General features: G+C 44.1%; 1 protein-coding gene across 1 annotated transcript; it reads right to left on the bottom strand.

Moving 5' to 3' along the window:
• Nucleotides 1–7124: 7124 nt before the first annotated feature.
• LOC142765425 (uncharacterized) lies at nt 7125–23893 on the bottom strand. Its single transcript, XM_075866415.1, has 4 exons — nt 23740–23893; nt 22617–22664; nt 16529–16697; nt 7125–7247 (listed from the first exon to the last, which is right to left on the bottom strand). The coding sequence occupies exons 1-4, from the start codon at nt 23818–23820 to the stop codon at nt 7207–7209; spliced, it is 339 nt and encodes a 112-aa protein (XP_075722530.1). The 5' UTR covers nt 23821–23893; the 3' UTR covers nt 7125–7206.
• Nucleotides 23894–23928: the final 35 nt, after the last annotated feature.

Here is a 23928-nt window from a genome sequence, read left to right as displayed (position 1 = left end):
GATGGAGGCGGAAATGTTGTAGGCCCGTGTGCTCAGATTTGGGTGCACGTTAAAGAACCCCACGTGGTCGAAATTTCCGGAGCCCTCCACTACGGCGTCTCTCATAATCATATAGTGGTTTTGAAACGTTAAACCCCACATATCAATCATCAATAAGAAATAACGCTGTAGTCAATCTTTTACCAAGCGCACACTTATTCGACAAGTTCTTCTTTCAAGAATACAAGTCTGCTTGTCGGAAGGCTTGCTACAACTACACGCTTACCTTGAAGATCCTTTCACCTCTATAAGCGTCAATCTTCCCCTGTGTGCCGGTCTGAGAACTGGCTAACCTCCCTGTCCTTCCTCATTTATTCCTCCTCCTCCTCCCCCTGTGCTCTACTTAGCATGGAAAACATTCTTAAACAGTCAGGGCTGCTTTAGCCAATCGTGCACTTATTTAGCGTTTGATCGTTTCAAGCGTTTAGGTAAGTGTCGATAAATGAGAAGGCGTTGTTAAGGAAAAGGCGCCTAGCTATTACAGGCTTTAGAGGGAAGTAGCTGTGAGCTCCTTATTCTATAATCACTGGTAGTAGTTTCTTACATATTCTTATAGGGCTATCTTGATGAGTGAGGACTTTTTCCTTAAGTTTTTTATGTTATGATCTATACACTATGATCTATACACAAGTGTATAAGTCATATACACTTGACCTCGGAGGCCGGTGAAGTCATTTGCATTTTCAGAGTTAATTGAGCCTGTTTTTAGGGAATTTAGAGCCTATAATCTCATTTTATGCACAACGTATTCCAAACTTACCAGCTGCCGGTAACCGGGCGACAAATAACGCACCACATCTGCATCAAACTGTAAAAGTGGTTAATGTTTATGTAATCGTGAGCTCAAAGGTAGCAAGGTAGACGACCGATAAAAATCCACAAATATCAAAGAAGCGAATGCTGATGGGGTGAAGCATGCAGTGCGCATTGGATTATGAATCGTGTCTTTCTGTTCTAGTTAACACTCTATTATTTGGTCCTTGTTAACCTTTTGTTCTGTGATATGCTTTGGTCAATGTGCGGCTAATTGTCGATGTTGATCCGGTGTAGGGGCCTTTTGTTTTTTTTTTGGTTACCAGCCTTTTGAAAACATTTTTGTTGTTCCCAGATGCATCAGCCTCTGTATCTGTTCCAGGCGCCGGGTGGTGGTTTATTGACGCAGGGATATTGTGAGGTCTCAAGGGTGCTCTGCCCCTAAATATTCGGGACCAGATAATGTGAGAATCGATTTCGAGCCGAGCTGTCAGCAGGTAGCGGCGGTCACAGTTTTGGGGGCTTTGGGCCAATATTACGATGCCTATTTATGTCTTCGCGTCAGTGCAGTAGTTCTCCACATACAGAAGCGTTGCCAGGTGCCTTTACTACAGTGGCGTGTAAAGCATAGCAAATGGTCTGTTAAAACGTTAGTACTCGTATTACAAAACACATGTCACTTTTTCAATATAAAACGTCAGCTGCGTTTGTTGGGGCATTGCTGCACTAAGGAATGCCGAAATGAGCATCTCGAACTTGACGTGTCATTAGAAGTGCATAACATACCTAACAGTGACTTCCTGCAATATATGAGCACACGCGTAATGGCTGGCTAATGAAGCATATTAAATAAGATAGCCTGTACTGCAACGTCGATTGATGTTACAGAAGCACTATTACCAGAACGTATATTAATAAGCCATTCATGTCAAATGTATGTCAAAGATGAGCAACCGAGAAATCACTGGCTGTTTCTCATTGGACTAACTCTTTCCACGCTTAGTAGTGGCATTGAACTCGCCAATGTCTTTCAAGTTTTAATTGCCTCCTTTAGCTCTTCCTAGCATTGCACATTATTCGTCCTTAACACGTAATTCGTGTTGTTCATGCATTTGCCGTGCAAAGTTTGGTATGTAAATAGTTATAGACAGGACTACGAGTATGTGTTGGTCTAGTAGGCCATATATTAGATGGATAGATCGACAGACAGACAGACAGACAGACAGACAGACAGACAGACAGACAGACAGACAGACAGACAGACAGACAGACAGACAGACAGACAGACAGACAGATCGATAGATAAATAGATAGATAGATAGATAGATAGATACATAGATAGATAGATAGATAGATAGATAGATAGATAGATAGATAGATAGATAGATAGATAGATAGATAGATAGATAGATAGATAGGGACGCTTAAGGAACCTATGGTTCACTAAAAATAGACCTCTACCGTGGTACATCACAGCGTGACATCCCCGGTGCACGTGCAAGGCGGTGGTTGGCAAAACACTCTCGCCAGTCGCTGAGTGGGGTGCAGTCGCTCGGTGCTTGGGGCAAGTTTTTTTTTCTTTTTAAAAGCTTCATCTTCATATCACAGTAGAAACATTACCTGCGATGTGTCTCAGAGAACATCCAGGTGTGTGGTAAATTAGGTGATGAAATATCTGCCACACTGGCTGGCTGTTTGTCTCGGATAAGTCAAAACGCGTGGCGGCTGGGGCGACCAACGGCGGCATCTTCCTCGAAAATGCGCGGTGTTACCTGTGGTGTGTAGTGTGCTTTGAAAGGCATCAATAATATTGGTTCACCTTTACGGACGGTGAAACTGAGAATATTGTGCGTGGTGTGTGCAGTGTGAATAACGCGATGCGTCCCAGTTAGGAAAACACTGGTATTCATTGTGGACCGGTTGCAGTAACCAGTTGTCGATGGAGCTTCACTATGGGACATTTTAGTCAAGGTAAAAATGCATTTGACGCGATCATGTGCGAGTGGGTAGATCTCAGCGTATGCGCGGCGTGAAGAAAAATAAAAGTTCGTGATCTCCAGGTGATATATACGACTACACATGAGCTACAAGCATGTTGTAGCGTTGCCGAATCTGCATGTACGCTTCACCGTGGCTATAGCTCGTAATATCGCCTACCTGACACGTGTTTAGCTTTACAGCTCGATCCTTATGAAGTGGGAATGCGCATTAGAAGTTTGTGTATCAAGCCTAAAGGAGCAATATAGGTACAAAAACACGTTATAGGTGTCAAATACAGCATGGTAACTGGGCTAGATAATATTGTATGATATTAGGTTGTCGGGTTTCACATCACATGAATTTTCAGTGTGTTATTGCAAAACTTAGAGGCCAGATTTCACTTTAATTTTCACGAAGATATGACAATTTCAGCCTAAAGCGTGGGAAGAAGTGTTTCTTTTTTTTTTTTCATTCATCTCTGATCCGACTTTGGTGCAATCAGTGAGGATCTTATCCGTGACTTTGCGCACAGCAGCTCAAGACCATGCTGCCGCCAATGCTGTATCTCGTTAAAACTGCATTGGACATGCCAAGATGAAAATTGGATAAGTTTACATCCAAGCGATGCAAATATTTCTCAAAGGGCCAGACACCGTGTACAATAAAACGTTCATTTTCGAAAACGATCAGATTTTTTATGGCTGCCATCTACGTGGGTGAAGCTCACTGCTTGCTAGTCGCGTCTCTCAGTACTCTGAATAAAGTTTCTGTACCCACCCATCTACGACAACCAAGTTTCCACACTATGAGCAGTGACCCTTACGCGAACCCCTTCTTTCAAAAGCTGATACTGTAGAACTTAACAATGTAGATATTTCTGTCGAAAGAATGCAGACATGCAGCTCTGCGATGCAGAAAGATGCCACCGGTGGAACGTTCTTGCCAACCAGCACCTGCTCCGAGAGAGGGTATGGTGGGTGGGGTGCCTGCAGTGACGTCACACTGTTTACAAACAGGGAGAGGTGTATTTCTTTTTACCTATAAGTATTGATTCGCCGATGAGCGTGATCTCTAACTATTTGTGCCGAACTACCTATTAGGCAAACACAGCAGAGTAGTGCAGCGATAACGCAGCCGATGCTTATTATCATACGTGCCGGATAATTTCTATATGATAGCAGTGAAAACAAGAATATTCGTATACTTTCCTGTTTTCGGATAAGAACATGTGAGCTTCATTTTGCCTCAGAAGCAATGCTATAACAGAGAGGCACAAAGCAGCAAGAATGGCGAAGCGATCAGAGCGTGATACTGAAATTTAATAACGCCGACTAAAATTGCACTTGCGTATTTGAGGCCTTTGCTTTTTATTAGGTTAGAAAGAAAGGCATCACGCGCGCCTTCGGAAGCCTTTCACTAATTGCAAATAAATGCCCGCTATCACACTACTGCCTAATAATGAAGGGGTCGACCTCACCCAAATTGTGAGGTTTCTTTTCGTGTATGCTCCTCAGATATTCAACAATACGAATAACTTCCTTCAAAGACATAGCCTTCAAAGGCAAAGCCGTCCATTGCACCTATTTGGAACGCCACCAGTACACTTTTCTATATGGCCTCTAAGCAGCAAACAGGGAAAACGTTTGCTTGACATCACACAGCGTGGAACTTTATTTAAGGCCATCTTCTAATGAGCGAAACTGCGATAAACTACTCGGCCATCCATGGTTAGAGCATATACCTACGTGGCGGACATGACCTGCCTAACGGGGTTAATCTAATCGTAAATTGTCAGCCTGCGTTTAGCGAGAGCTCTCGTGCGCAACATAGTGCGTATTTAGCGGAATTCGTTCACAATGTCCCTGTAATATCTAGAACTCGGTTTACATCATTTACGGCGCAATGTTTGGTTAGACATGTTTTATTACTTTGACAGCCTGCTGACGACGACATATGAAGGTTCCCGCGGGATTACAACTAAAAGAGAACATTACAAAAAATGCCAGTGTGTTAAGGAACGCTTCAGATACTGCGTACAAGTGGTGCAAGCTAAGACAACAATTAGTTCGAAAGAAGAAGGAAAGTGCAATTCTAATCTTTCTTGGGCTAAACTTGTTGCTTCAGCCCTATGTATCATATTCGTTTTTAAGGAGCATGTGACAGTAAACTTGCTGACGTATACTTACACCTTGAAGAACGGCTAAAGGTAAGAATACCACGAGTAGCGTTATAAAGAGGAGATCGGCATAACTGTTCACTGCGCGCATATCTGTTGCAACTAGTTCTGAAAGGCTGCTAAACAATGATCACTGTGTGGCTCCACTATAGAGTATACCTGAAGCACTGCGATCACAAAAGAATACAAGTAGTACTGTGAATTAGATACAATGGCAGGTTATACATAGCAGCCACCTAATGTTTTCGGATTACAGGCGCTGTTATAAGGAGCTGATCCTCCCGACCGTTACAATTGACAGGTTATTGCAAGCTCGTCTCGCCTCATACATCTTTCCCAAAATATCTGGTAAAAATGTAGGGATGTGTGACCTCATACCATAAAGCTCGAATTAGGATTGCTACTAAGCGGCCCCAATGCACTCATAACGTTACTATTTTACGTTTGTACTTTAAACGGTGGTATCTCCACTTCTACCAAAGGCGTGAGTAACGTTAAAACAATTTGGGAGGTTATTGTACATTGAGAAGGGATCATGTGCGATGCATGCAGTGATTTAGCAGCTGCAAGCTCACCACTTTTTCGTTTTACATGTATCTATTTATCATTTAAAATACAAACATATTCTATGTGATTCATTTTTTTGTACGCATAATGTGTCACTGCAGGCGAAGAATTTTCCACATAAATTATATTGGTGTTCAAGCGATGTTTGAAGCATTTTAACGCTTTTCCCACATTTGCTATACGGATTGTGATTGTCGCCGAGCTTTCGAGATTTTTCAACAGAATTATGTACTCTATAAAATTGTAATGGGGTTGGGTATGCTGCGACGTTACATATCCGCTGAAAATATAAAGCGAAGTGCTGTCTCGGTCAAAGAGATCCTCGCATAGAAGGCTCGCACATATGCCCGAAATATTGAATATGTGAGACACAGTTGAACAAAGACACATAGAATTCTTTCATCTTGGGGGGGGGGGGGGTTTCTATAAATGAGCACTTGTCGGCCATGCTGCGTGTTCATTTCATGCTCACTTGAAATTCACTGCTTTCTTTAAATACCATTCAAGAAAAGAGAACGGGTTTAGATCTACGCTTGGTAGTCGCTCCAGATGTGCGTCATTGTGAAGTTGATTAGCAGGGTAGCATGTTCACTGCACGCTGAACTTTTGGGCAATTTCTAGATGCTGTGATATAGTTGTTTTGATGACGAGATTAGTTGTAGGCTCGAGACTTAAGATCATACGGTTTCGCAATAACAATATAATAATAATAGTAGTATTGGCACTATTAACAATGGTATATGAAGATTCACATCCCAAAAGTTTAATGGACACCAAAGTGGAGGGCTCCGGGAATTGTGGCCACATTGCATCATCAACATCATTATTATTTGGTGCTTCTAGCATGCACTAGCATTTCTCCTCCAACGAAGGGCTTCGATCCTGTGACCTTCGGGCCAACAGTCTAAACCCATAATCACTGCATCTCCATGGTGGCTCATTGTTCTTTTCCTAGAGTTTCCTAAGATTATCGAGAGGCGACTCTGGTGCTGCGATCATTTGGTGACCGTGGGAATTATGGGTGTGTTTCAGTTTTGTTTGAGCCCTTTTGAACTTCAAAAAATGAGCCCTTTTGAGCTTCGTGATCCAAATTGAATTGGTGATACTAAATGGTGAAGATGGTGAAGCGTCACTTTCAAGAATTTGCCTATTTTGTTTTGTGATGAAGCAGCTTCACGCCACGAGAAGCCAAAAGGAAAACACAATGACTTGGTGCGTCCGTGTACTACCCATATTTCTCATGTTTACTGAAGCACCATGAATTGCAGCTCTTATGGACATTAGTGCCAGATTTCCCTTTATGTATACATAGGAAAGTATGTGGCTCTTGCATGCTAAGATATCAGCGAGCCCTTAGTTTGTCAGCTCATGCTTCACAGTCACAAGTCACATTTTCTTATAAAAGAAAATAATTTAATGCTTGATAACAATGCCCCTCAATTATTACCCTTTGGACAGACTAGTGTCCCGTGGTAGCGGCAGAATTCAGAGTAAACATGCAGGAAGGCTAATCGGCACGAACATACTAACATGCCTAAATGTGCGTTAGGTGTGCTGAAAAATTGCTGTCTTTAAGTAGACCAGTCGTCAGGATGTGCGCATTCGGCTTGAAATAAACTTAAAACAGCGCCAAGTTTGTTTTGTTTATTGGTTTAAACTACCCAGGCACCGAGAGGAGGTTGAAGACTGCTTCAAGATGGAATACAACGGCGTCTTCTCGGATGGCAATGAGCTGGAAAGCAAAATTTGATTGGTCACAAAGACAATATAGATTACTCATTCGAGGCGTTCTTTTTTGAAGGCTGCATGTTGTCGCTATTTTTGTTCAGTCCAAGCACTTGTGTGCTGCCCTTTGACGCCACTGGTGTAAAGTTATAAGAAGCGGCTGTTCAATAAACATGGGACTTCTTTTAGGCAATGACATCACAGTGGCATCTGTCATTGAATCGCATCGTGCCGCTCAGCTTAGAAGATATGCAGCATGACGTCAGAATTGAGATAAGCTTCCTATTCTTACTTGCTACTGCAGCACTCACCATGCGTTGAACCAACCCGATGGTGGCCTCGCCACCGACGCAATTGACCATTTGCGGAAAAGCTTCTGCGCATGCGCGGTAACGGCGCAGCTGGCGCCCTCTATGGGCGCTTTGGTTCTGGTTGGAAAACACGAGCCGGGCCGGCCGTCACTCGTGCATCTCTGTGCCGTCACTGAACTAAGTCGCCTCGCTTTAGCAGCGTACAGAAATGCCAGCGCACTGTGTGGCCTACGGCTGCACGAATTATTTTACTCAGAAAGGAAGCACGCATTTCTACAGGTTCCCGTCCGCGAGGCTACGTGCCGAAAAGAGAGATGCTTGGGTAGCTGCTGTGAGGAGACAGAATGCCGACGGTTCGCCGTGGGCGCCCAAGGCGCAACATTTGTTTACACACATTTTCGGCAATCGGTGATTTGCACTACAGACGCTAGTAAAATCAAAATATCTCACCCAGCAACACAGTCGCAGTGCGCTCCAACGATGCGACCGGTAGCCACGACGAACCATGCCGTTGTTACATACACGCCGGACTTCATGGACGGTGCGCACGCCGCTCTCACCAGACCTAGTTCGTCATCAGATCGCAGGGCGCGGGTTCGAATCCCGGCTGCGGCGGCTGCATTTCCGATGAAGGCGGAAATGTTGTAGGCCCGTGTGCTCAGATTTGGGTGCACGTTAAAGAACCCCAGGTGGTCTAAATTTCCGGAGCCCTTCACTACGGCGTCTCTCATAATCATATAGTGGTTTTGGGACGTTAAACCCCACATATCTATCTAGTTCGTCATCAGATGTTTGGAGGTTCAACTTCAAGTGTTTGACGTATCCTTCTTCCTTGAAGGACCAGCCGCGATGAGCCTGGCGAACGGTCGAAGTAGCGGAGTGTAGGTATCGCCACACGTCGTCGTTGCTCAGGCTGCAACGCGAAAAATCCTCGCTCCATCCCGTTTCCACAAACGCAAACGGGATGTTTTCTTCTTCTATCATGTTGTTTCCGTAAGAAGCGCACGTTTCCGGCAAAGAAACAACACTAAATCAATAAAACAAGCGCACGCGAGCCGCCGAACGCTGCCTAGCACATGTTAGTTCACGAATGCCTTTCCAACCAAAAGCGCGAGCGCTGCTTCCCTGTTTAGACGGCAGGTGGCGCTCGCTTTTCCGCAAATGGTGAGCAGGTCGGGCTGTCAAGGTGGATGGACGTGTTTTTTGAGCGCTCCGGATCGACTGCGCAGATAAGTGTTTTTGCATGTTTTGAGCTTGTCTTTATAATTATAAGGCAGTGGTTGAAATCTTCGTAGCACTTATTTTATGGTACGGCTTTTTCGGGGGCCAGTCACCAGGTATTTATTAGTTAGTGCGGGTGTGGGTGTTTGAATTTTTTGTTGTTTTTTTTTCTTCTGCCACCCCGTGGGGGAGGTGCGCGTACATTGAACACGCACATTTTTGTAGTAGAGCCTAGACTTTTTTTTTCTCGTAGTGCAGGGCTCGAGTTTAGTAATTATCGAGTATAGGGACAATTGGTGTCAGAAAGGCATGGTTAAAAAGACTGTAAAGTGTTCAGGATGTGGAGTGGGTTTGAAAGTGGACCCAAGCGTAGAAGCGGATGGAGAAGAGGCTGACGCGAAGTGTAGGCAATGTGAGGTCGAGGAAAAAATGAAGAAAATGATGGTTGCCCAGAGTGAACTGCTGATGAGAATCGCCAAGCTCGAGACTGAGTTGGCGACAGAGCAAGAGAAAACGAGGGCAATGGGAGAAAGACTGAAGTCCGCTGAGGAAGCGCTAGTGAAGCTGAACAAAGAAGTGACCTACCGAGAGAACAGTAGGGAACCGGCAACCAGAACGGTGGAGAAGGAAAAGCAAGCAAGTTTGGAAAAAACAGGTTTAGCCGGTTCAACTGTTGCACGGCCCAGCTTCAGCGAGGTAGTGGTGGGGCAGGGAGAGAACAAAGCAGCCGGCGTCACAGGTGCAAGTAGCCCCCAGGTGCAGAAGGCTCCAGCTGAAAAGTCACAGCATGTGATAATCGCCGGGGACTCGAATTTAAATCGACGCACAGAAGCCATCAAAGAGAGGGTAAGAGGTGACAAGAGGGTTGCAGTAGGGGCGTTCCCAGGACGCAAGCTGGAAGCAGTCATGAGGCAAGCGAGTGCAAAGCTCAAAACGGCAGCTGATAGATGAAACCTCGTGATAATTTCAGGCGGTTTAAACGATGTCCTAAATGGAGATGCAGCAGGACTAGCAGCCACACTGGCGAAAGGCGTCGATGACATGCGCGCCACTTCTCCTAAGGTACAGGTAGTGATGATATGCACGATACCGGAGGTACCGGTGCGTGATAGCAACCTGCAAAGAGCGGTGGTCAATGCAAACCAAGAGATATGGCGGATGAGTCGAGAGAAAGGCTTTGAGGTGGTGGAAATAAACAGAGAGGTGCATAGATGGGGGGGGGGGTTTCAACGAGGCAGAATTCACTTCGATGGGCGGCTAGGTCATGAGGAGGGTTGGCGACTTGCAGGACGCGCAGTAGCTTTTTTGGGGGGCAAGCGAGCCCTTCGGGGTGCAGGATAGCTAGTAACGAGAAAAACAACCAGGGAGACTCTTCGACAGGTGGTATGAACAGATACGATTCCAAAGTGGCACCAATATCTAAGATAGGTAGAGTCCGGAGCATAAATAGACGTAGCCATGAGCGCCGAGCCAATTCAGACATAGGGTATATTAACATGCAGGGTGGTAGGAACAGGCTGAAGTGGGAAGAGATAGAAGAACAGCTAAGGGAAGAGAGGCCGATGGTATACGGTTTTGTAGAAACACATCTCGGGGACATGAAACAACCTCCGAACAATCCGGACTACACGTGGGAATGTTGTAATAGAACAGAAGGCAGCAGAAAGGGGGGTGGTATTGGGGCATTCATTCATAGAAGTACAGACTGGCAAAGGGTCAAGCAGGAGTGCAAGGAATATTTATGGCTAAAAGGGAAAGTGGCAGGTCAAACGACACTCCTTGGTTTCGTGTACTTGTGGACGGGAGCAAAGGCCAGAGAGGAAAACCAGACAATGTTAGAGTGTATATCAAAGGACATTCAGGAGTTAGGAAGAGAGTGCGAGATAATCATACTAGGAGACATGAATGCGCACATAGAAGATATAGATGGGTATACCGACCCGACAGGCAAAATGATCATGGATATGTGTGAAAGGCTTGATTAGATCATTTGCAACAGCACCGAGAAGTGTGAAGGGCAAATAACATGGGAGGTAGGAAGGGTTCAGTCGACGATAGATTATGCACTGATGTCACATAGGATGTATGATAAGCTCAGGGGAATGCACACAGATGAAGGTGGCTCCAGAAGTCTGGGTAACGATCACAAACGTATCAAGCTAAGTTTTGGAAGAGCAGTGAAAGTATGAAAGAGACAAGATGAGCAACTACAGGAAAATTTTTATCCAGAAAGGCAAGTTGAAGTAGCCACTAAACAAATTGAGAAAGTAATCACGGAGGATAATAAGACAGTGTGGACATACACGAATCTAATTAGACTCTTTGAGCTAGAGCTTGCTAAGACGCGTGACATGTCACCCCGGAAAAGAAGACACAAACCCAAAAGTTGGTGGGATGAGGAAGTTAAGAGAGCCATAGCAAAACGGCAGGAAGCCTCTAGGGAACACAGACATGCTAAGCAGCGGGGTGAACCGACAGATGATGTTGAAAGAAAATGGGCAACCTTTCTAAGTTGTAGAAGGGATGCATCCCTTCTGATCAATGAAAAGATTAGAAGGAAGGGAGCTCAGTGGCTGGCAGAAGTACATAAAAAAGATAGAAAGGCAGCTGCGAAATTTTGGAACCATCTAAATTCTCTAAGAAATGAGACGAGCCTAGAGCAGAATTTTATAACTATAGCCCAAGGTGCTAGGCTAGAAGGGGACGAAGCTATTGAATATATAAGACTGACGAGTGCGGCGAGTTGGGCGGGTTGGTAACGATGCATGACTAAGAAATCTTAGCGCCACAAAACGGAGACAAAAGAAAGAAACGTGGACAACACGAGCGCTGATTAGCGCTCGTGTTGTCCACGTTTCTTTCTTTTGTCTCCGTTTTGTGGCGCTAAGATTTCTTAGTCATGAATATATAAGAACAAAAGTGACAGAAAAATTTCAACAAAGAAGTACTTTATGCACCACAATAAATAAGGACGAATCAAGTGGTGCAATGGCTCCATTTTCACAACAAGAGTGGGAAAGGACTGAGAAAAGGGTTCCTAATAGTACATCAACAGGCCCAGACGGCATTCCAATTAGGCTGATAAAGACATTAGGTCCGAAGTCTAAGCAGGCTTTGAGAGAGGCAGTGAGCACAATAATAATCGATGGTGAAGTTCCCGATGGATGGAAACTTAGCAGGATGAGCATGATCTATAAAGGAAAGGGGGACAAAGCTGACATAAACAACTACCGTCCTATAACAGTGACATCAGTGGTCTACAGGCTGGCGATGCAGATTATAAAGGAAAGACTGCAGGCGTGGATAGAGGATGAGGGGGTGCTGGGGGAACTGCAGAATGGGTTTCGGAAACATAGGAGGTTGGAAGACAATCTGTTCTCACTGACGCAGTGCATCGAAATAGCAGAAAAGGAACACAGGCCCCTGTGGCTAGCATTTTTGGATATCAAGGGAGCGTACGATAGCGTGGTTCAAGAGGCATTGTGGGGAATACTGGACACACTAGGCGTGGAACATGTAGTCACTAATCTTTTAAAGGGTATCTATAAAGGTAACAAGGTAGTTATAAAGTGGGAAAAACAGGTATCCAAGCCTGCAGAGGTAAAACGGGGGCTTAGGCAGGGGTGGCCCCTGTCACCTTTGTTATTCATGATGTACCTACAAGGATTAGAGGCAAAATTAGAGGGAAGTGGACTGGGCTTCAACCTCTCTTTAGTCAAACAAGGAAAACTTATTGATCAGGCACTACCAGCATTAATGTACGCAGACGATATAGTGCTAATGGCCAACAACAAAGAAGATTTGCAGAGATTGATGGACATCTGCGGTAATGAGGGAGATAGGTTAGATTTTAAATTCAGTAAGGAAAAATCAGCAGTCATGATTTTCAATGAGAACGAAGGTAGTGAGCTTAGAATACAGGCGGTCACGCTAGAGATAACAGATAAATACAAATACCTGGGCGTATGGATAAGCAATGGGACCGAGTATCTGAGGGAACACGAAATATACGTGACGACTAAAGGTAACAGGAATGCAGCAGTCATGAAAAATAGGGCACTGTGGAATTACAATAGGTATGATGTTGTGAGAGGAATATGGAAAGGGGTCATGGTTCCTGGGCTGACGTTCGGCAATGCGGTCTTGTGCATGAGATCAGAAGTTCAAGCAAGATTAGAAATTAAGCAACGTGGAATAGGTAGGCTTGCTTTAGGAGCTCACGGGAATACACCAAATCAGGGAGTACAAGGTGATATGGGATGGACATCATTTGAGGGCAGAGAAGCTAGCAGCAAGATAAAATTTGAGAAGCGATTGAGAGAAATGGGGGAAGAGCGTTGGGCTAGGAAGGTTTTCAGGTACTTGTACATGAAGAATGTCGATACAAAATGGAGGAAGCGAACCAGGAAGTTGACTGGTAAATACTTAGAAAACAGCAGGTGGCCAAACCAAAAAGAACTATCGGTTAAGAAGAAAGTGAAGGAAACGGAGACTGACATGTGGAGAATGGGCATGATTAAGAAGTCCGCACTAGATCTCTATCGAACTTTTAAGCAGGAAATTGCCAAGGAAAGGATCTATGATAATACTCGGGGTAGTTCTCTACTGTTTGAGGCCAGGACGAGAGTACTGCGAACCAAGACATATCGGGCCAAATACGAAGGGGTAGACACAGTATGCAGTGCGTGTGGAGAGGAAGAAGAAACGGCCGAACACTTGATAATGTTCTGTAAAGGGCTTCACCCTATAGTTCAGGATGATGGCGCAGAGTTTTTCAAAGCACTGGGGTTTAGGGACCGGGAGGGCAAAATAAACTTTAAGCGGGTAGACTTAACTAGAAGGAGGTTATCTGATTGGTGGCTAGAGTCAAGGCACGAGTGAAAATTAAACTCTTCACTGCAAAGTACGAATCCTCAAACTCTTTTTTAAGGAAAAAAATAAATATAGTTTTTGGTTCATTAGGTATTACGGCTTGGTGGCGCTAGCCACCGCCCGATCTAAAGGGTACAGCCATATTCATCCATCCATGGTCAATTCAACTCAAAGAATACTTCCCATAGGGCAGAATGGATCATGGAATTCGATGATTACCGCTATGCATGAGGACTCAATGAAATAACAGAGGAAGCCCCATTACGAACGCTTTTGTACACCATGGGTGGGCAGGCATCATGAGTAGCATCGCGAGTTGAATGGCGCAAACGCGGGTGCCACGGTCAGTGCAAGAATATTCGTTTGAAGCCATGACTGACATACGTGTCGCTATGGCTGGCACGTCAGGTTTATTGCACGTGAGCCAACTAGTCAGCGGTGTAGCGAAAGGAGGTGGTGGTAGCGGAGCGAGTTGCGGTAAAGGCAGGTGTAGCGGGCGAGCAGACGAGGTGTTAGCTGCGGCACTGCGCTGAGTGCGCGGCAGGCGAGGGAGAGTGACGTCAGCGTGCACAGCGAGGATGCATGACGTTTATGCGCAGCTGCGCCGTAACCTACTTGGTACCACTCCAACATCTGGGGCGAGGAGAGCACGTTGCAGCGCGCGTGTATTGACGCACGGAGGGACAGCGATACACAGGCTAGCCAAAGAGCTGCATCACATCTAACAAGCTATCTTGGTATTTTCTGTGAACGGAATGTCGGAAGGCCTGGTGTTATTTAGGTAATCATAAAACTGTACCAACTTTCGAAGCTCGAACAGCTCTGAATATGAGCTACGCCTGTCATATTTGCGTACTAACTTGGGCTGGCTCGAATATTTTCGAAAATTTGAATAACCGCGCAAATTGCAGAAAAAAACGCTGGTCGCCTGTGCAATACCAAACTGAAGAAATAACCGTATGTGGTGTTAGGTGAAATCTTTTGAGCATTTCACTGAGTTTATATCGAGCGTAAAATTTCTCTACCTCTCATCGACTATGCTATTTAGCTGATTAGCTATAGATGGCGTTTGACATTGTACTATTTATGAATTTTCGTGCGATATCACGTCTCTTGAAAACACTGTTTAGTTCGCTTACGTGCACAATGTCGCCATCTATTGTAGCGAACTGCATGGTTATTAAAATCCCGCAAACCTAACCTTTGCCTATTATCTACAAATTGAGCTTCACAACTTTGCACAACCGAAACTGAGATTATACCTGGCGAGAGAATCATTCAAATCTCACCATTTTTCATGCACTGATGTTACTGAACGTAACACTAAGACAAGAAAGCGAGAGCAGAGAAAGTTGCAGGAACAGTGCTGATATTCGATTATGCACACAATGCAAATAATAATTGCGTAAGTCTCCCTGCCAGTCACCACGAGATGTGGGAACGAAATGATAGAGAGCATCCACAACATGTTTGTGGGAAGCTTTTATACGTACTGTAGATGTCTTGTTTTGTAGATAGTAAAGAAATGGAAGCGTGTATATGTGTATTTTATGTTTTTTGAGTACAGTAATATATGTCGTGTAAGCAACTTGTTACGTGGATGCTGGAATGCTGTGTAAGACATGAATGGCACCTGTAAAAATTGTAATCTTTTGAGGGCTCGTATATATCGGTACGTAAAGGTGTCAAGAAACGTTTGTTTTGACATTCATGCTAGCTGCTCATCGGGCAGCATACAAATTGTTACAGAGGGACATGCATGAGGTTGTCGGCTACCGTGCTCTTTAGCCTGAACTTTATCCCTAGTTGATGCTGCCAAGTAAACTATTATTGACTGATATATTCAGTTTCGTGTCCTCTGTACGAACTATTTCGAACTCCATAAATATAATAAATTTGTTGAACTAGAAACTGTTTATCTTAACCTAATAAAGAAAATGCATAGAATGAGTCTAATAAACGTTTTATCTACTTTATTGGCAGAGAAACTACTAATTAACTTTAGCATTTTTAGGTAAAGAAAAGCAAGGAGTGTCATTAAACTATTTTAGGGAGTACTAGGAGTACGCGAGTGCATTCCCTTGCAATGGCGAGTGAATCGCATTTTTTGTCTTGGAATTGTCATTGTTGTTGTTTTCCTCCGAATATGGCACGTGCCCAATGAAGGGGATTGGCCGAGTCGAGAATGTCTTGCGCCGATACTTTCTGCATGGTTTCATTTCTAGGTGCGCTAGATAATGGTAACCCGCCCCTTCTTTTTCACTTCATTTTCGCCATCCGGTGTTTCGAACTGTTAAAGTATTACTGCACAGTAGGTCCTTGTCAACCCAGCCATGATGGCTGTCCTCTTCACAGCGTTTGCCAATGAGCGTGACTCATTGTGTGATCAAAATGCGTATTTTCTTCAACAGGAAATGAAACGATAGGAGAAAAGCGTTATGCAAGTGCCTGGTATGGTGTGGCATTTGGTGAATATCAACATACGCTCAGAATAGAAACTAAACTGCCGACTAGAATCTAGCGCATCGATTCTGAGAAGCGCTCTTATTGAACTTTCTAGTATTCAAGTTTTAGCTTAAAATGTGTCGAATAAGCTAAGAATGAAATATTTACATTATTAACACGCAACAATAGTACTACACCAGCTTCGTAATATATTTTGTTATATTTTGTAATAGTAACAGCACTACGTACGCATTCAAAAGTTACATTTGGTGTTAATTGATGAGAACTTTGACATTACTTCCAAGCTTGATTGACGTTACTTCTACGTTCCTGGTAGGTCAGCCTAGTGAATTATACCTCATACAAACACTAACAACAAGGCAACATCAACCGCGCGAAAGAAGTAGACACGGCGGAATTTTCTAAAGAATGGGATTACCTCCAGGCTGGCAAGGACAAAACTGAAAGTACAAATTCTGACTAGTGAGTCTGCTGCATAGGTGGCCAAGTCTTGCAGCAGGTTGGCAAGTAGGATTGGCGTTGCCCCTGGCCAAGCAGCACGTGAAGCCACCACACTGACTGCTGGAAACGCATTGGTCACCTCGACGCTGCAAAGACACAGTAATTAGATTTCTTGGACAGTGAAACTGTTTGTGCAAATTCAGGTGGGAGCCCTAGCTAAAAATTAGGACCTACAAAAATATAACAGCATATCCACAGAGTGAATATTAATGAATGGGGCGAAGCTTCAGTGGGATTTACAGGTAAGCTGTTAATCTTGGCGGTGTCTGCCTGTCTGTGTGCCTGCCTGCCTGCCTTCCAGCCTGCCTGCCTGCCTGCCTGCCTGCCTGCCTGCCTGCCTGTCTGCCTGCCTGTCTGTCTGCCTGCCTGTCTGTCTGTCTGTCTGTCTGTGTGTGTGCGTGCCTGTGTCTCTGTGTGTGTGTGTGTGTGTCTGTGTGTCTGTTTGTCCGTCTGTCTATAATTCCCACTAGAACCACCTACTGACTCATCCATAAACTAGGCGGTCACGGCCCGGCAACAGTAGAAGGACCAACCCAAAGACTTAGAAGCTTCGTCCCTAAAATATTTTATTATCATGAAGTTGTTGATGACGCAGAAATTGGTTAAATCGTACTGCTGACAACTCGTCCGCTAAGAATTAAGAACGCAACAACAGTTAGCAATACATATGGCTGCGAATTTACGGCGGCTAACTGAAAATACCATGTACATACAACGAGAGAATGTTAGGGAACTGTAAATACAGACATAGTGGCGAGATCACTGCGGAGCCGTGGGGGCAATACACCAATGAAGACGTGCTCGTTTATTCATCAGAAGCGTGAACGCTGGGTTACAGTGGGAGTTTTTCGCTCGGGAGTTTGCAAATCCACGTCGTATATGTAATTGTCTATGGTTAAACTCGAAGCCGCACTGGACTGTCTCGACGCCGAACTTGGGCGAGGGCTACCATCGCACGGCCTGTTAAAGAGGTGTTGAACGCGACTGCCAGACTAGAGGAAAATTAAACACGTGTTCAGTGTCTCCTGTAGTTCAGGCGCGATTTTCTCAGAGTGACCGCAACTGTTGAACACGGAGGTGTGCGTCACGAATCTTTATTTATATGCGTGAATGATATGAGCTAGGCTGCCTTCAGCTAAGGTGGCCACCTCGCGGTACGTTCTATATGTGTTGACAAAGTTTCACATCTAATATTAGAAATATGGTTCACTATGTAGTTAACTATATTCAGAAACATGCCGAATGATTGATTTGATTGATTTGTGGGGTTTAACGTCCCAAAACCACTATATGATTATGAGAGACGCCGTAGTGGAGGGCTCCGGAAATTTTGACCACCTGGGGTTCTTTAACGTGCGCCCAAATCTGAGCACACGGGCCTACAACATTTCCGCCTCCATCGGAAATGCAGCCGCCGCAGCCGGGAATCGAGCCCGCGACCTGCGGGTCAGCAGCCGAGTACCTTAGCCACTAGACCACCGCGGCGGGGCGAAAAAAACATGCCGAATGAGACGGATGCTGACGCCACGGTCTTGAAGATCATTTCAAGTTACTGCTGCAAGACGCGCATAACGCACCACCGTACAAAAGCACTGTGGGGAAAGTGGTGCGTATAAAAGGCGTGTTTCTTCACTGTAAAGAAAATATACCAAGCTGGGAAGAATTGAGAGATTGCACCTGCTCTGCTCGGGTGGCGTAGCTGAAAAGGGAATGCATCGGAGCAACTTCATTCGTTTTCCACTGTTTACCTCCGGTGGGCGACGGACGGTGGCGACCGGAGGGAAACGGGGCCAATTTCCTGATTATGCTCCTTTGATTGCTCGCTAATGCTGCAGTGCATCGCTTTTGCTCCGGTGGATGCTCCGCAATTACTTTGGCGTATCGCACAGCGACTTTAATTGGCTGTTGGAGGGGAGAAGTAGGCAGTCTCGCAGGCCAGCCGTTCCCCACAAACCAACATGGCGCAGACCAAGTCAGTGCAGTGAGGATCGCGTGAAGCGTCCGGCAGTGATTGGGAAAAGGATATCGTTCTGTGCACCTTCTTGACGCCGCAAGCTGCTACAACTAGCAACGAAGGTTGTCATCGACAGAAGGGAGTTTCATCGCATGATGATTTCTGGCAGCGAACGACACATTGTGATCTGGCATGTGTTCAGTGACCTGGAGGTCGCTGGTGTGGCGCGAAACTGCTGAGTGAGCTCTTCTTGATTTATGTTTGTTATTCTCATCAGGTTCTGCTAAGATTGTGTAATGTTGGTTGATGACCACAAAGGTTATCAATAATAGTACCCATAATAATACCCATAATGCATTGTTTAGACCACGCGTTTTTCTTCCTTAACATAGATTCGGTGATTTTAATCCCGCCACTGAAATAGTTGGAACGCTGATCAGATAAGTAGTATTAGAAAGTATTGTGAGTGGTGGTTATTTCTATAAAAAGGTAATAATTGGTATGGGTAAATTTCACTGGTTAAAAAATCTTTTCGGTCTAGTCATCATACAAAAATGGTAATATTTTTCTACTTTCCAAATAAATAAATGCCACGCGAACGTTTACCACTGCATATAAATTATATTGATGTGTAATGTAAGGTGAGCTAATAAAACATGAATAACAGAAATCAGTGTTATTTTTTTTATAAATGCAGTAAATTGAGTTACGGCACTGCGTTTGGTACAGACTTTTGGAATGCATGCACTCAATCATTCGGAGAAAATATTATTTTACTTGTATACGTGGTATCTGTGATACCAATCTAGAAGTATTCGGGACAGCTGATATAAGGACTAGAAAGGAAGATAAAAAGAAGCTGGTGACCAGTGACGAGGAACGCGCAAATAAGAGAGGGGTTGCTTGTCAGACTGGTTTATGAGGTGTTCGATGTTTCTATGGAAAGGGGGGGGGGAACGGTAGTGGAAAAGATTCAAATGAGAAACACTCATCTCTACAACCCATTTGACAGCCCGGCTCAACATCGTAGGACAGTGGGGACACGGTAGTGAAATAAATAAATAAAAGAAAGAAAGAAAAGAGAAGGCTGCTTCCCGAGAAACTAGCCGTATTTTCTTTGTTGATGAAAGAGGGTACTAAAACGCTGCTGCATTTTTTTTTCTCCTTTCAGTCCTCCTGCCATGGGGAAGGCGGGAGATAATTTTTCCTCATCAAACTTTTAGTATAGTCTAAATGTTCGACTTCATGCCCACTTTCTCCCTGAAATAAAAACGATTCCTTTTATATCTCTCCGATGAACAGGGCTCAAATACGAGACCTAGTTTTGACATGGACAATGCAACAACGCTGGCATGTGAACAGGACGGGGGGGGGGGGGGGGAGAATACCTAGAATTGCGGTGGAAACGTCGTGACGCCTCTTTGTGAATCAATTTCCATAACCTGTGGAAGTTTGAATGGACCTGTATGTTGAGTAAACTGGTCGACCTCCACATATTTCTGTCTGTATATGTTTAGAATGCAGTTGCCAAAGGTGGCGTAAACCTTGTACATTTTATGGCTAATTTATTATGTTACGTAGTAGTGAAAAATATTTTTGCTTGAGGATGTTCGTTTTGAAGCAATGCATGCTCATGGAACTGCTACTTTAAAAAAATGTTCACTAAGACAAGTATCAAAAGAAAGCAGGCAGGCCAAATTAAAAAAAGAAAAACAACGGATAATTCTCTCGAAGATTATTTTGCAAAGGAGAATAAAGGTACAGTCCAAAACCACACAAACTGTAAGAGCCTAATATGCTATACGTATTACGATACAAACGTACGACTCCAATAATTAGCAATAACATTCGATAAAACAAAAATTATCGGGAGAGCGATTCCTGATGCGGTTTCTTAGTGTACCCAAATTCACTGATATTAGTGAAACAATCTTTTTCAATGTTTCAACACAAGTCAATTTACAAATATACATGGGAAACTTTCGCCCGTTTTGAACTTCGCTCGTGTAACAGAAGTGTGTTTCAGTCAACTAGTGGCGGTCCGACACTGGAGTAAATGGGATCTGCTTCTTGACATTCAATGCTTGTCCTGCTTTTTTCTCTCTTTTCTTGTGGTCGGTTTCAGAACCTAGTTGTTCTGATGGACTCACAAGTTGTAAAGGTTTAAAGAGGTACCCATGGCTTAAGTGCCCTCAGCGTTCGTGCCTCTCGCATGATTAGCAGTGGTCACGTATAATTTCTTCGCTGGGTCATGCAGGAAGCCATCAGCTCAACCCTTGCCTCGTCAATGAATCTGATAAAATGGTTCTTCGGGGATCGTGAACAGCTGTTTTCCATGACTCCACTTCGTTCGTTTGTGGTGCAGTGTTTTGCTAAATTCTGAGCTTCATTCCGAAGCGCTGCGCTTATTGCTGTTGATTTTATGGGATGTTTCTTGTGTTTTTTGGTGCTTTCTGCACATTTGTTTCTACTCGTCTTCCTTCTTGAATGCTGGGTCATCGATCGAAAACTGGAGGTTATTTTGAATATATTTTGATAACAAGAGTAACTGTAGTGTTTTTTTTATTTTTTTGCGCTAGAGCTTTTTGAAAAAAAATACACAGCAACTCCGCAGTGCTTGCATGAGAATGAAGAACTTCTTCATTTCAGAAACGCTTGACACTTTCAGAATATAACTTTAAACAATAATTCTTCTAACGCTAAGAACTTTTAACAATAATACTGATCCACCTCAATCTGAGCACATTCGTAAAAAACTCTGAAGGTGCCATATAAGAGCTCCGTATAGCCGGGGTGAAAAACTAGCGGAAAATGCTCTGAGAATGCCAAGTAGTCCCTGCAGCCAGTCGGAGGGAAACGCCATGAAAAAGTATTCTGGTGGTTCCACGCGATTGCTCCGGTTGGCCGAATCGCAATATCTGTTAAAAGTACCCCAACTTCGCCACGCCATTCCTCCGGCCGGCCAGTGTAAAAAGTTCACTCTGGAGTTCCGGAAAAAAAATTGCTCCGGATAAGGGGGTCCCTAAACGAGAGGCATTTCACTCCCACCTCAGTGTAATTTTTTTTTACAGTGTAGAGCCACTGGAGTGTGTGACCGTGGCGCAAAGGATAGCGCGGCCCGGCACCTGTTGGTGGTGACCTGAGTGGTGGTGGTTTTAACTTTAATTGATCAAGCTATTAAAGACGAGAATCTTTCTTGGGGACCTTCGACGCGAAATTGTTGGTATGTCTGTCTCATTTGTCTGTTTGCCTACTTTTAACGGCACCGGGTACTTGAAACGGCCAACCCCATCCGCCGCGCCCACCAATGTTGCTCAAGATGTAGCGTTCATACTTGTGCAATTGTCAAATAATAAGCAATCACTGTGCAAGTCTGGGGCACTATACCAACACGTATATATTCTGCATGTACATCTTTTACTAGAAAATGCATACATAAGTAATTTTAAGGACCGTGGCGCTTATCGCGCTGCGCTGACCATCCAATGCCTGCACGAAAAGGTGAGTGTTTCCAACGATTTGCTAAGAAGCGATGGTGGTGGCACCTACCCGTCGCCTTGCGTTCCGTACCTTATCACCTCTGAGACGGGCACGCACATTCGTCTCAGAGCCATGCGCTTCGTTTTGCAAGAAGACTGCCAGGTGGCGCTCATGTCTCACGTGTGACGTGATTTGATGCGCTCGTTCGCCTCCGCTGCACGCTCGAGGCACTCTAACGCAGCGCCTCCAAAATACCATTCACCAATTTTATCGCGCAGAACATCAAATACTTGTTCACTCTCTCCACTCGCAAGACTACCATCTTTCGATGACACTTGGTGATTACATGCAGATACGGGGCAATTTTTTTAACATCTTGTCATTTGTATTTTTTGGCCGTCATTATTGTGATTGAGTTAGACCACTGAAGTTTTGGTAAACCCTGACATAAAACACTTTTGGTTTAAATAAGAACCGTGACCATCAGTTTGCTTTCTTAGTCAAACTATGCTTACGCTCTGACCATCAAATATGCACTCTGACTTTAAACGTGCAAGCTGTATATACTCACCAGCTGCTGAAAACCTGGCACTAGAAAACGCAAAGCAACGGGGTCAAACTGAAAAAGTGAAAGTCAAAGTTTACATATGTACCACGAAGCGTATACTTCGTTATATTTTTGAGTGTTGTTACAGCTACGCCCCAAATATAGCAGCACAGACACGCAAACCACACTTGTGTTTTTATGATCATCATCGTCACGAACAAATTCGTATGAAGTGGTGCAACGCAAAAGTGTTCTCTCGTGCTAACGTACCGATTACTATAGTCATACACGGGGGAGCTCTCTGTGCAATAGTAACAGTAATTGAAGACAAATAACCTTCTACAATGGCAGCAATTGTTGCTATTTCCAGCCTACGTTTTGGAATGTGGAGTTAGTTTGAAATGAAGATGCATCAGAAACTTCGATTTTTTTTCACGAAATATGAATCGCAGATAACGTGGCAACAGGAATGTGTGCTACCGCCAGTAATTTGAACAACGTGTAATATTTTTCCGCCTTTTTTATTACAGCGCATTTTTTTTGCACAGCTGTTATTTAAAGTTCCCCGAGAAAAAAAGTAAGCATAAACAGATGCCACATCATTTGTTCACATGACAAACCGTTGTAGCATGTTTTAAAGAAGATACTAGTTTTAAACTATTATGGCATCATCATTTTCGTTATGTTATCACTAGTATTTTGTTAGCATGCTCCCTATTGCAACGAATTTCGAGCGTCGTTCCTAATGAAGCTGGTGGGCAAACCACAACGTGTTTGCAGAGGTGCTTATGAAAGTTTTTTTTTGTATATCTACTCTTGAATTTCACATCAATAATTACGTAATGCTTTAGCTAAACATGTTCCTTGTAAATAGGCATGGACACATGCAGGAACCACTTATTGGTGACGCAGCTTGGTCTGGCAGGTAATTTTGACTAAACATCAGCAACATTACAATCATTGTGTAGGCATTATCACACGATATTTTCCAGGAACCATATACATACTATACTACTTAGAAATACTGTTCGTCATGAAATAAAAGGAACACTGTATTGATTAACATTGTGAAATTAACGCTATTCCAAGCCTGCGAAAGCTGTTTATTTACTAGCACGGCGTCAAAGGCACAATACCCTTTACTTACGCCGGGAGGCAATGCAAATGATAGGAACGCTAGAAGCAGAACAAGGCCCAAACTATGGGCATAACGACTGACTAGTGCCATGTCCTTTACGAATTGTTCGTAAAGCACTGTATGATAATTTTAGCAGTGAGACTTTTTCATAGACTTACTTGAAAGTCACGACCACGGAGCGTTAAAGACAATGTGCAC

This window comes from Rhipicephalus microplus, chromosome 6 (assembly GCF_043290135.1).
Source record: "Rhipicephalus microplus isolate Deutch F79 chromosome 6, USDA_Rmic, whole genome shotgun sequence".
Classification (NCBI taxonomy): domain Eukaryota; kingdom Metazoa; phylum Arthropoda; class Arachnida; order Ixodida; family Ixodidae; genus Rhipicephalus; species Rhipicephalus microplus.
This window is presented reverse-complemented; position numbering and strand designations above follow the sequence as displayed.

What these genes read in the sequence shown, in the direction of transcription:
- LOC142765425 (XM_075866415.1), bottom strand. Translation starts at nt 23,820, where the DNA reads ATGGCACTAGTCAGTCGTTATGCCCATAGTTTGGGCCTTGTTCTGCTT. An exon ending in CATTTGCATTGCCTCCCGGC is followed by an intron (nt 22,665 to 23,739) that starts GTAAGTAAAGGG and finishes TCACTTTTTCAG; the next exon opens with TTTGACCCCGTTGCTTTGCG. An exon ending in TTGTCCTTGCCAGCCTGGAG is followed by an intron (nt 7,248 to 16,528) that starts GTAATCCCATTC and finishes TTTGCTTTCCAG; the next exon opens with CTCATTGCCATCCGAGAAGA.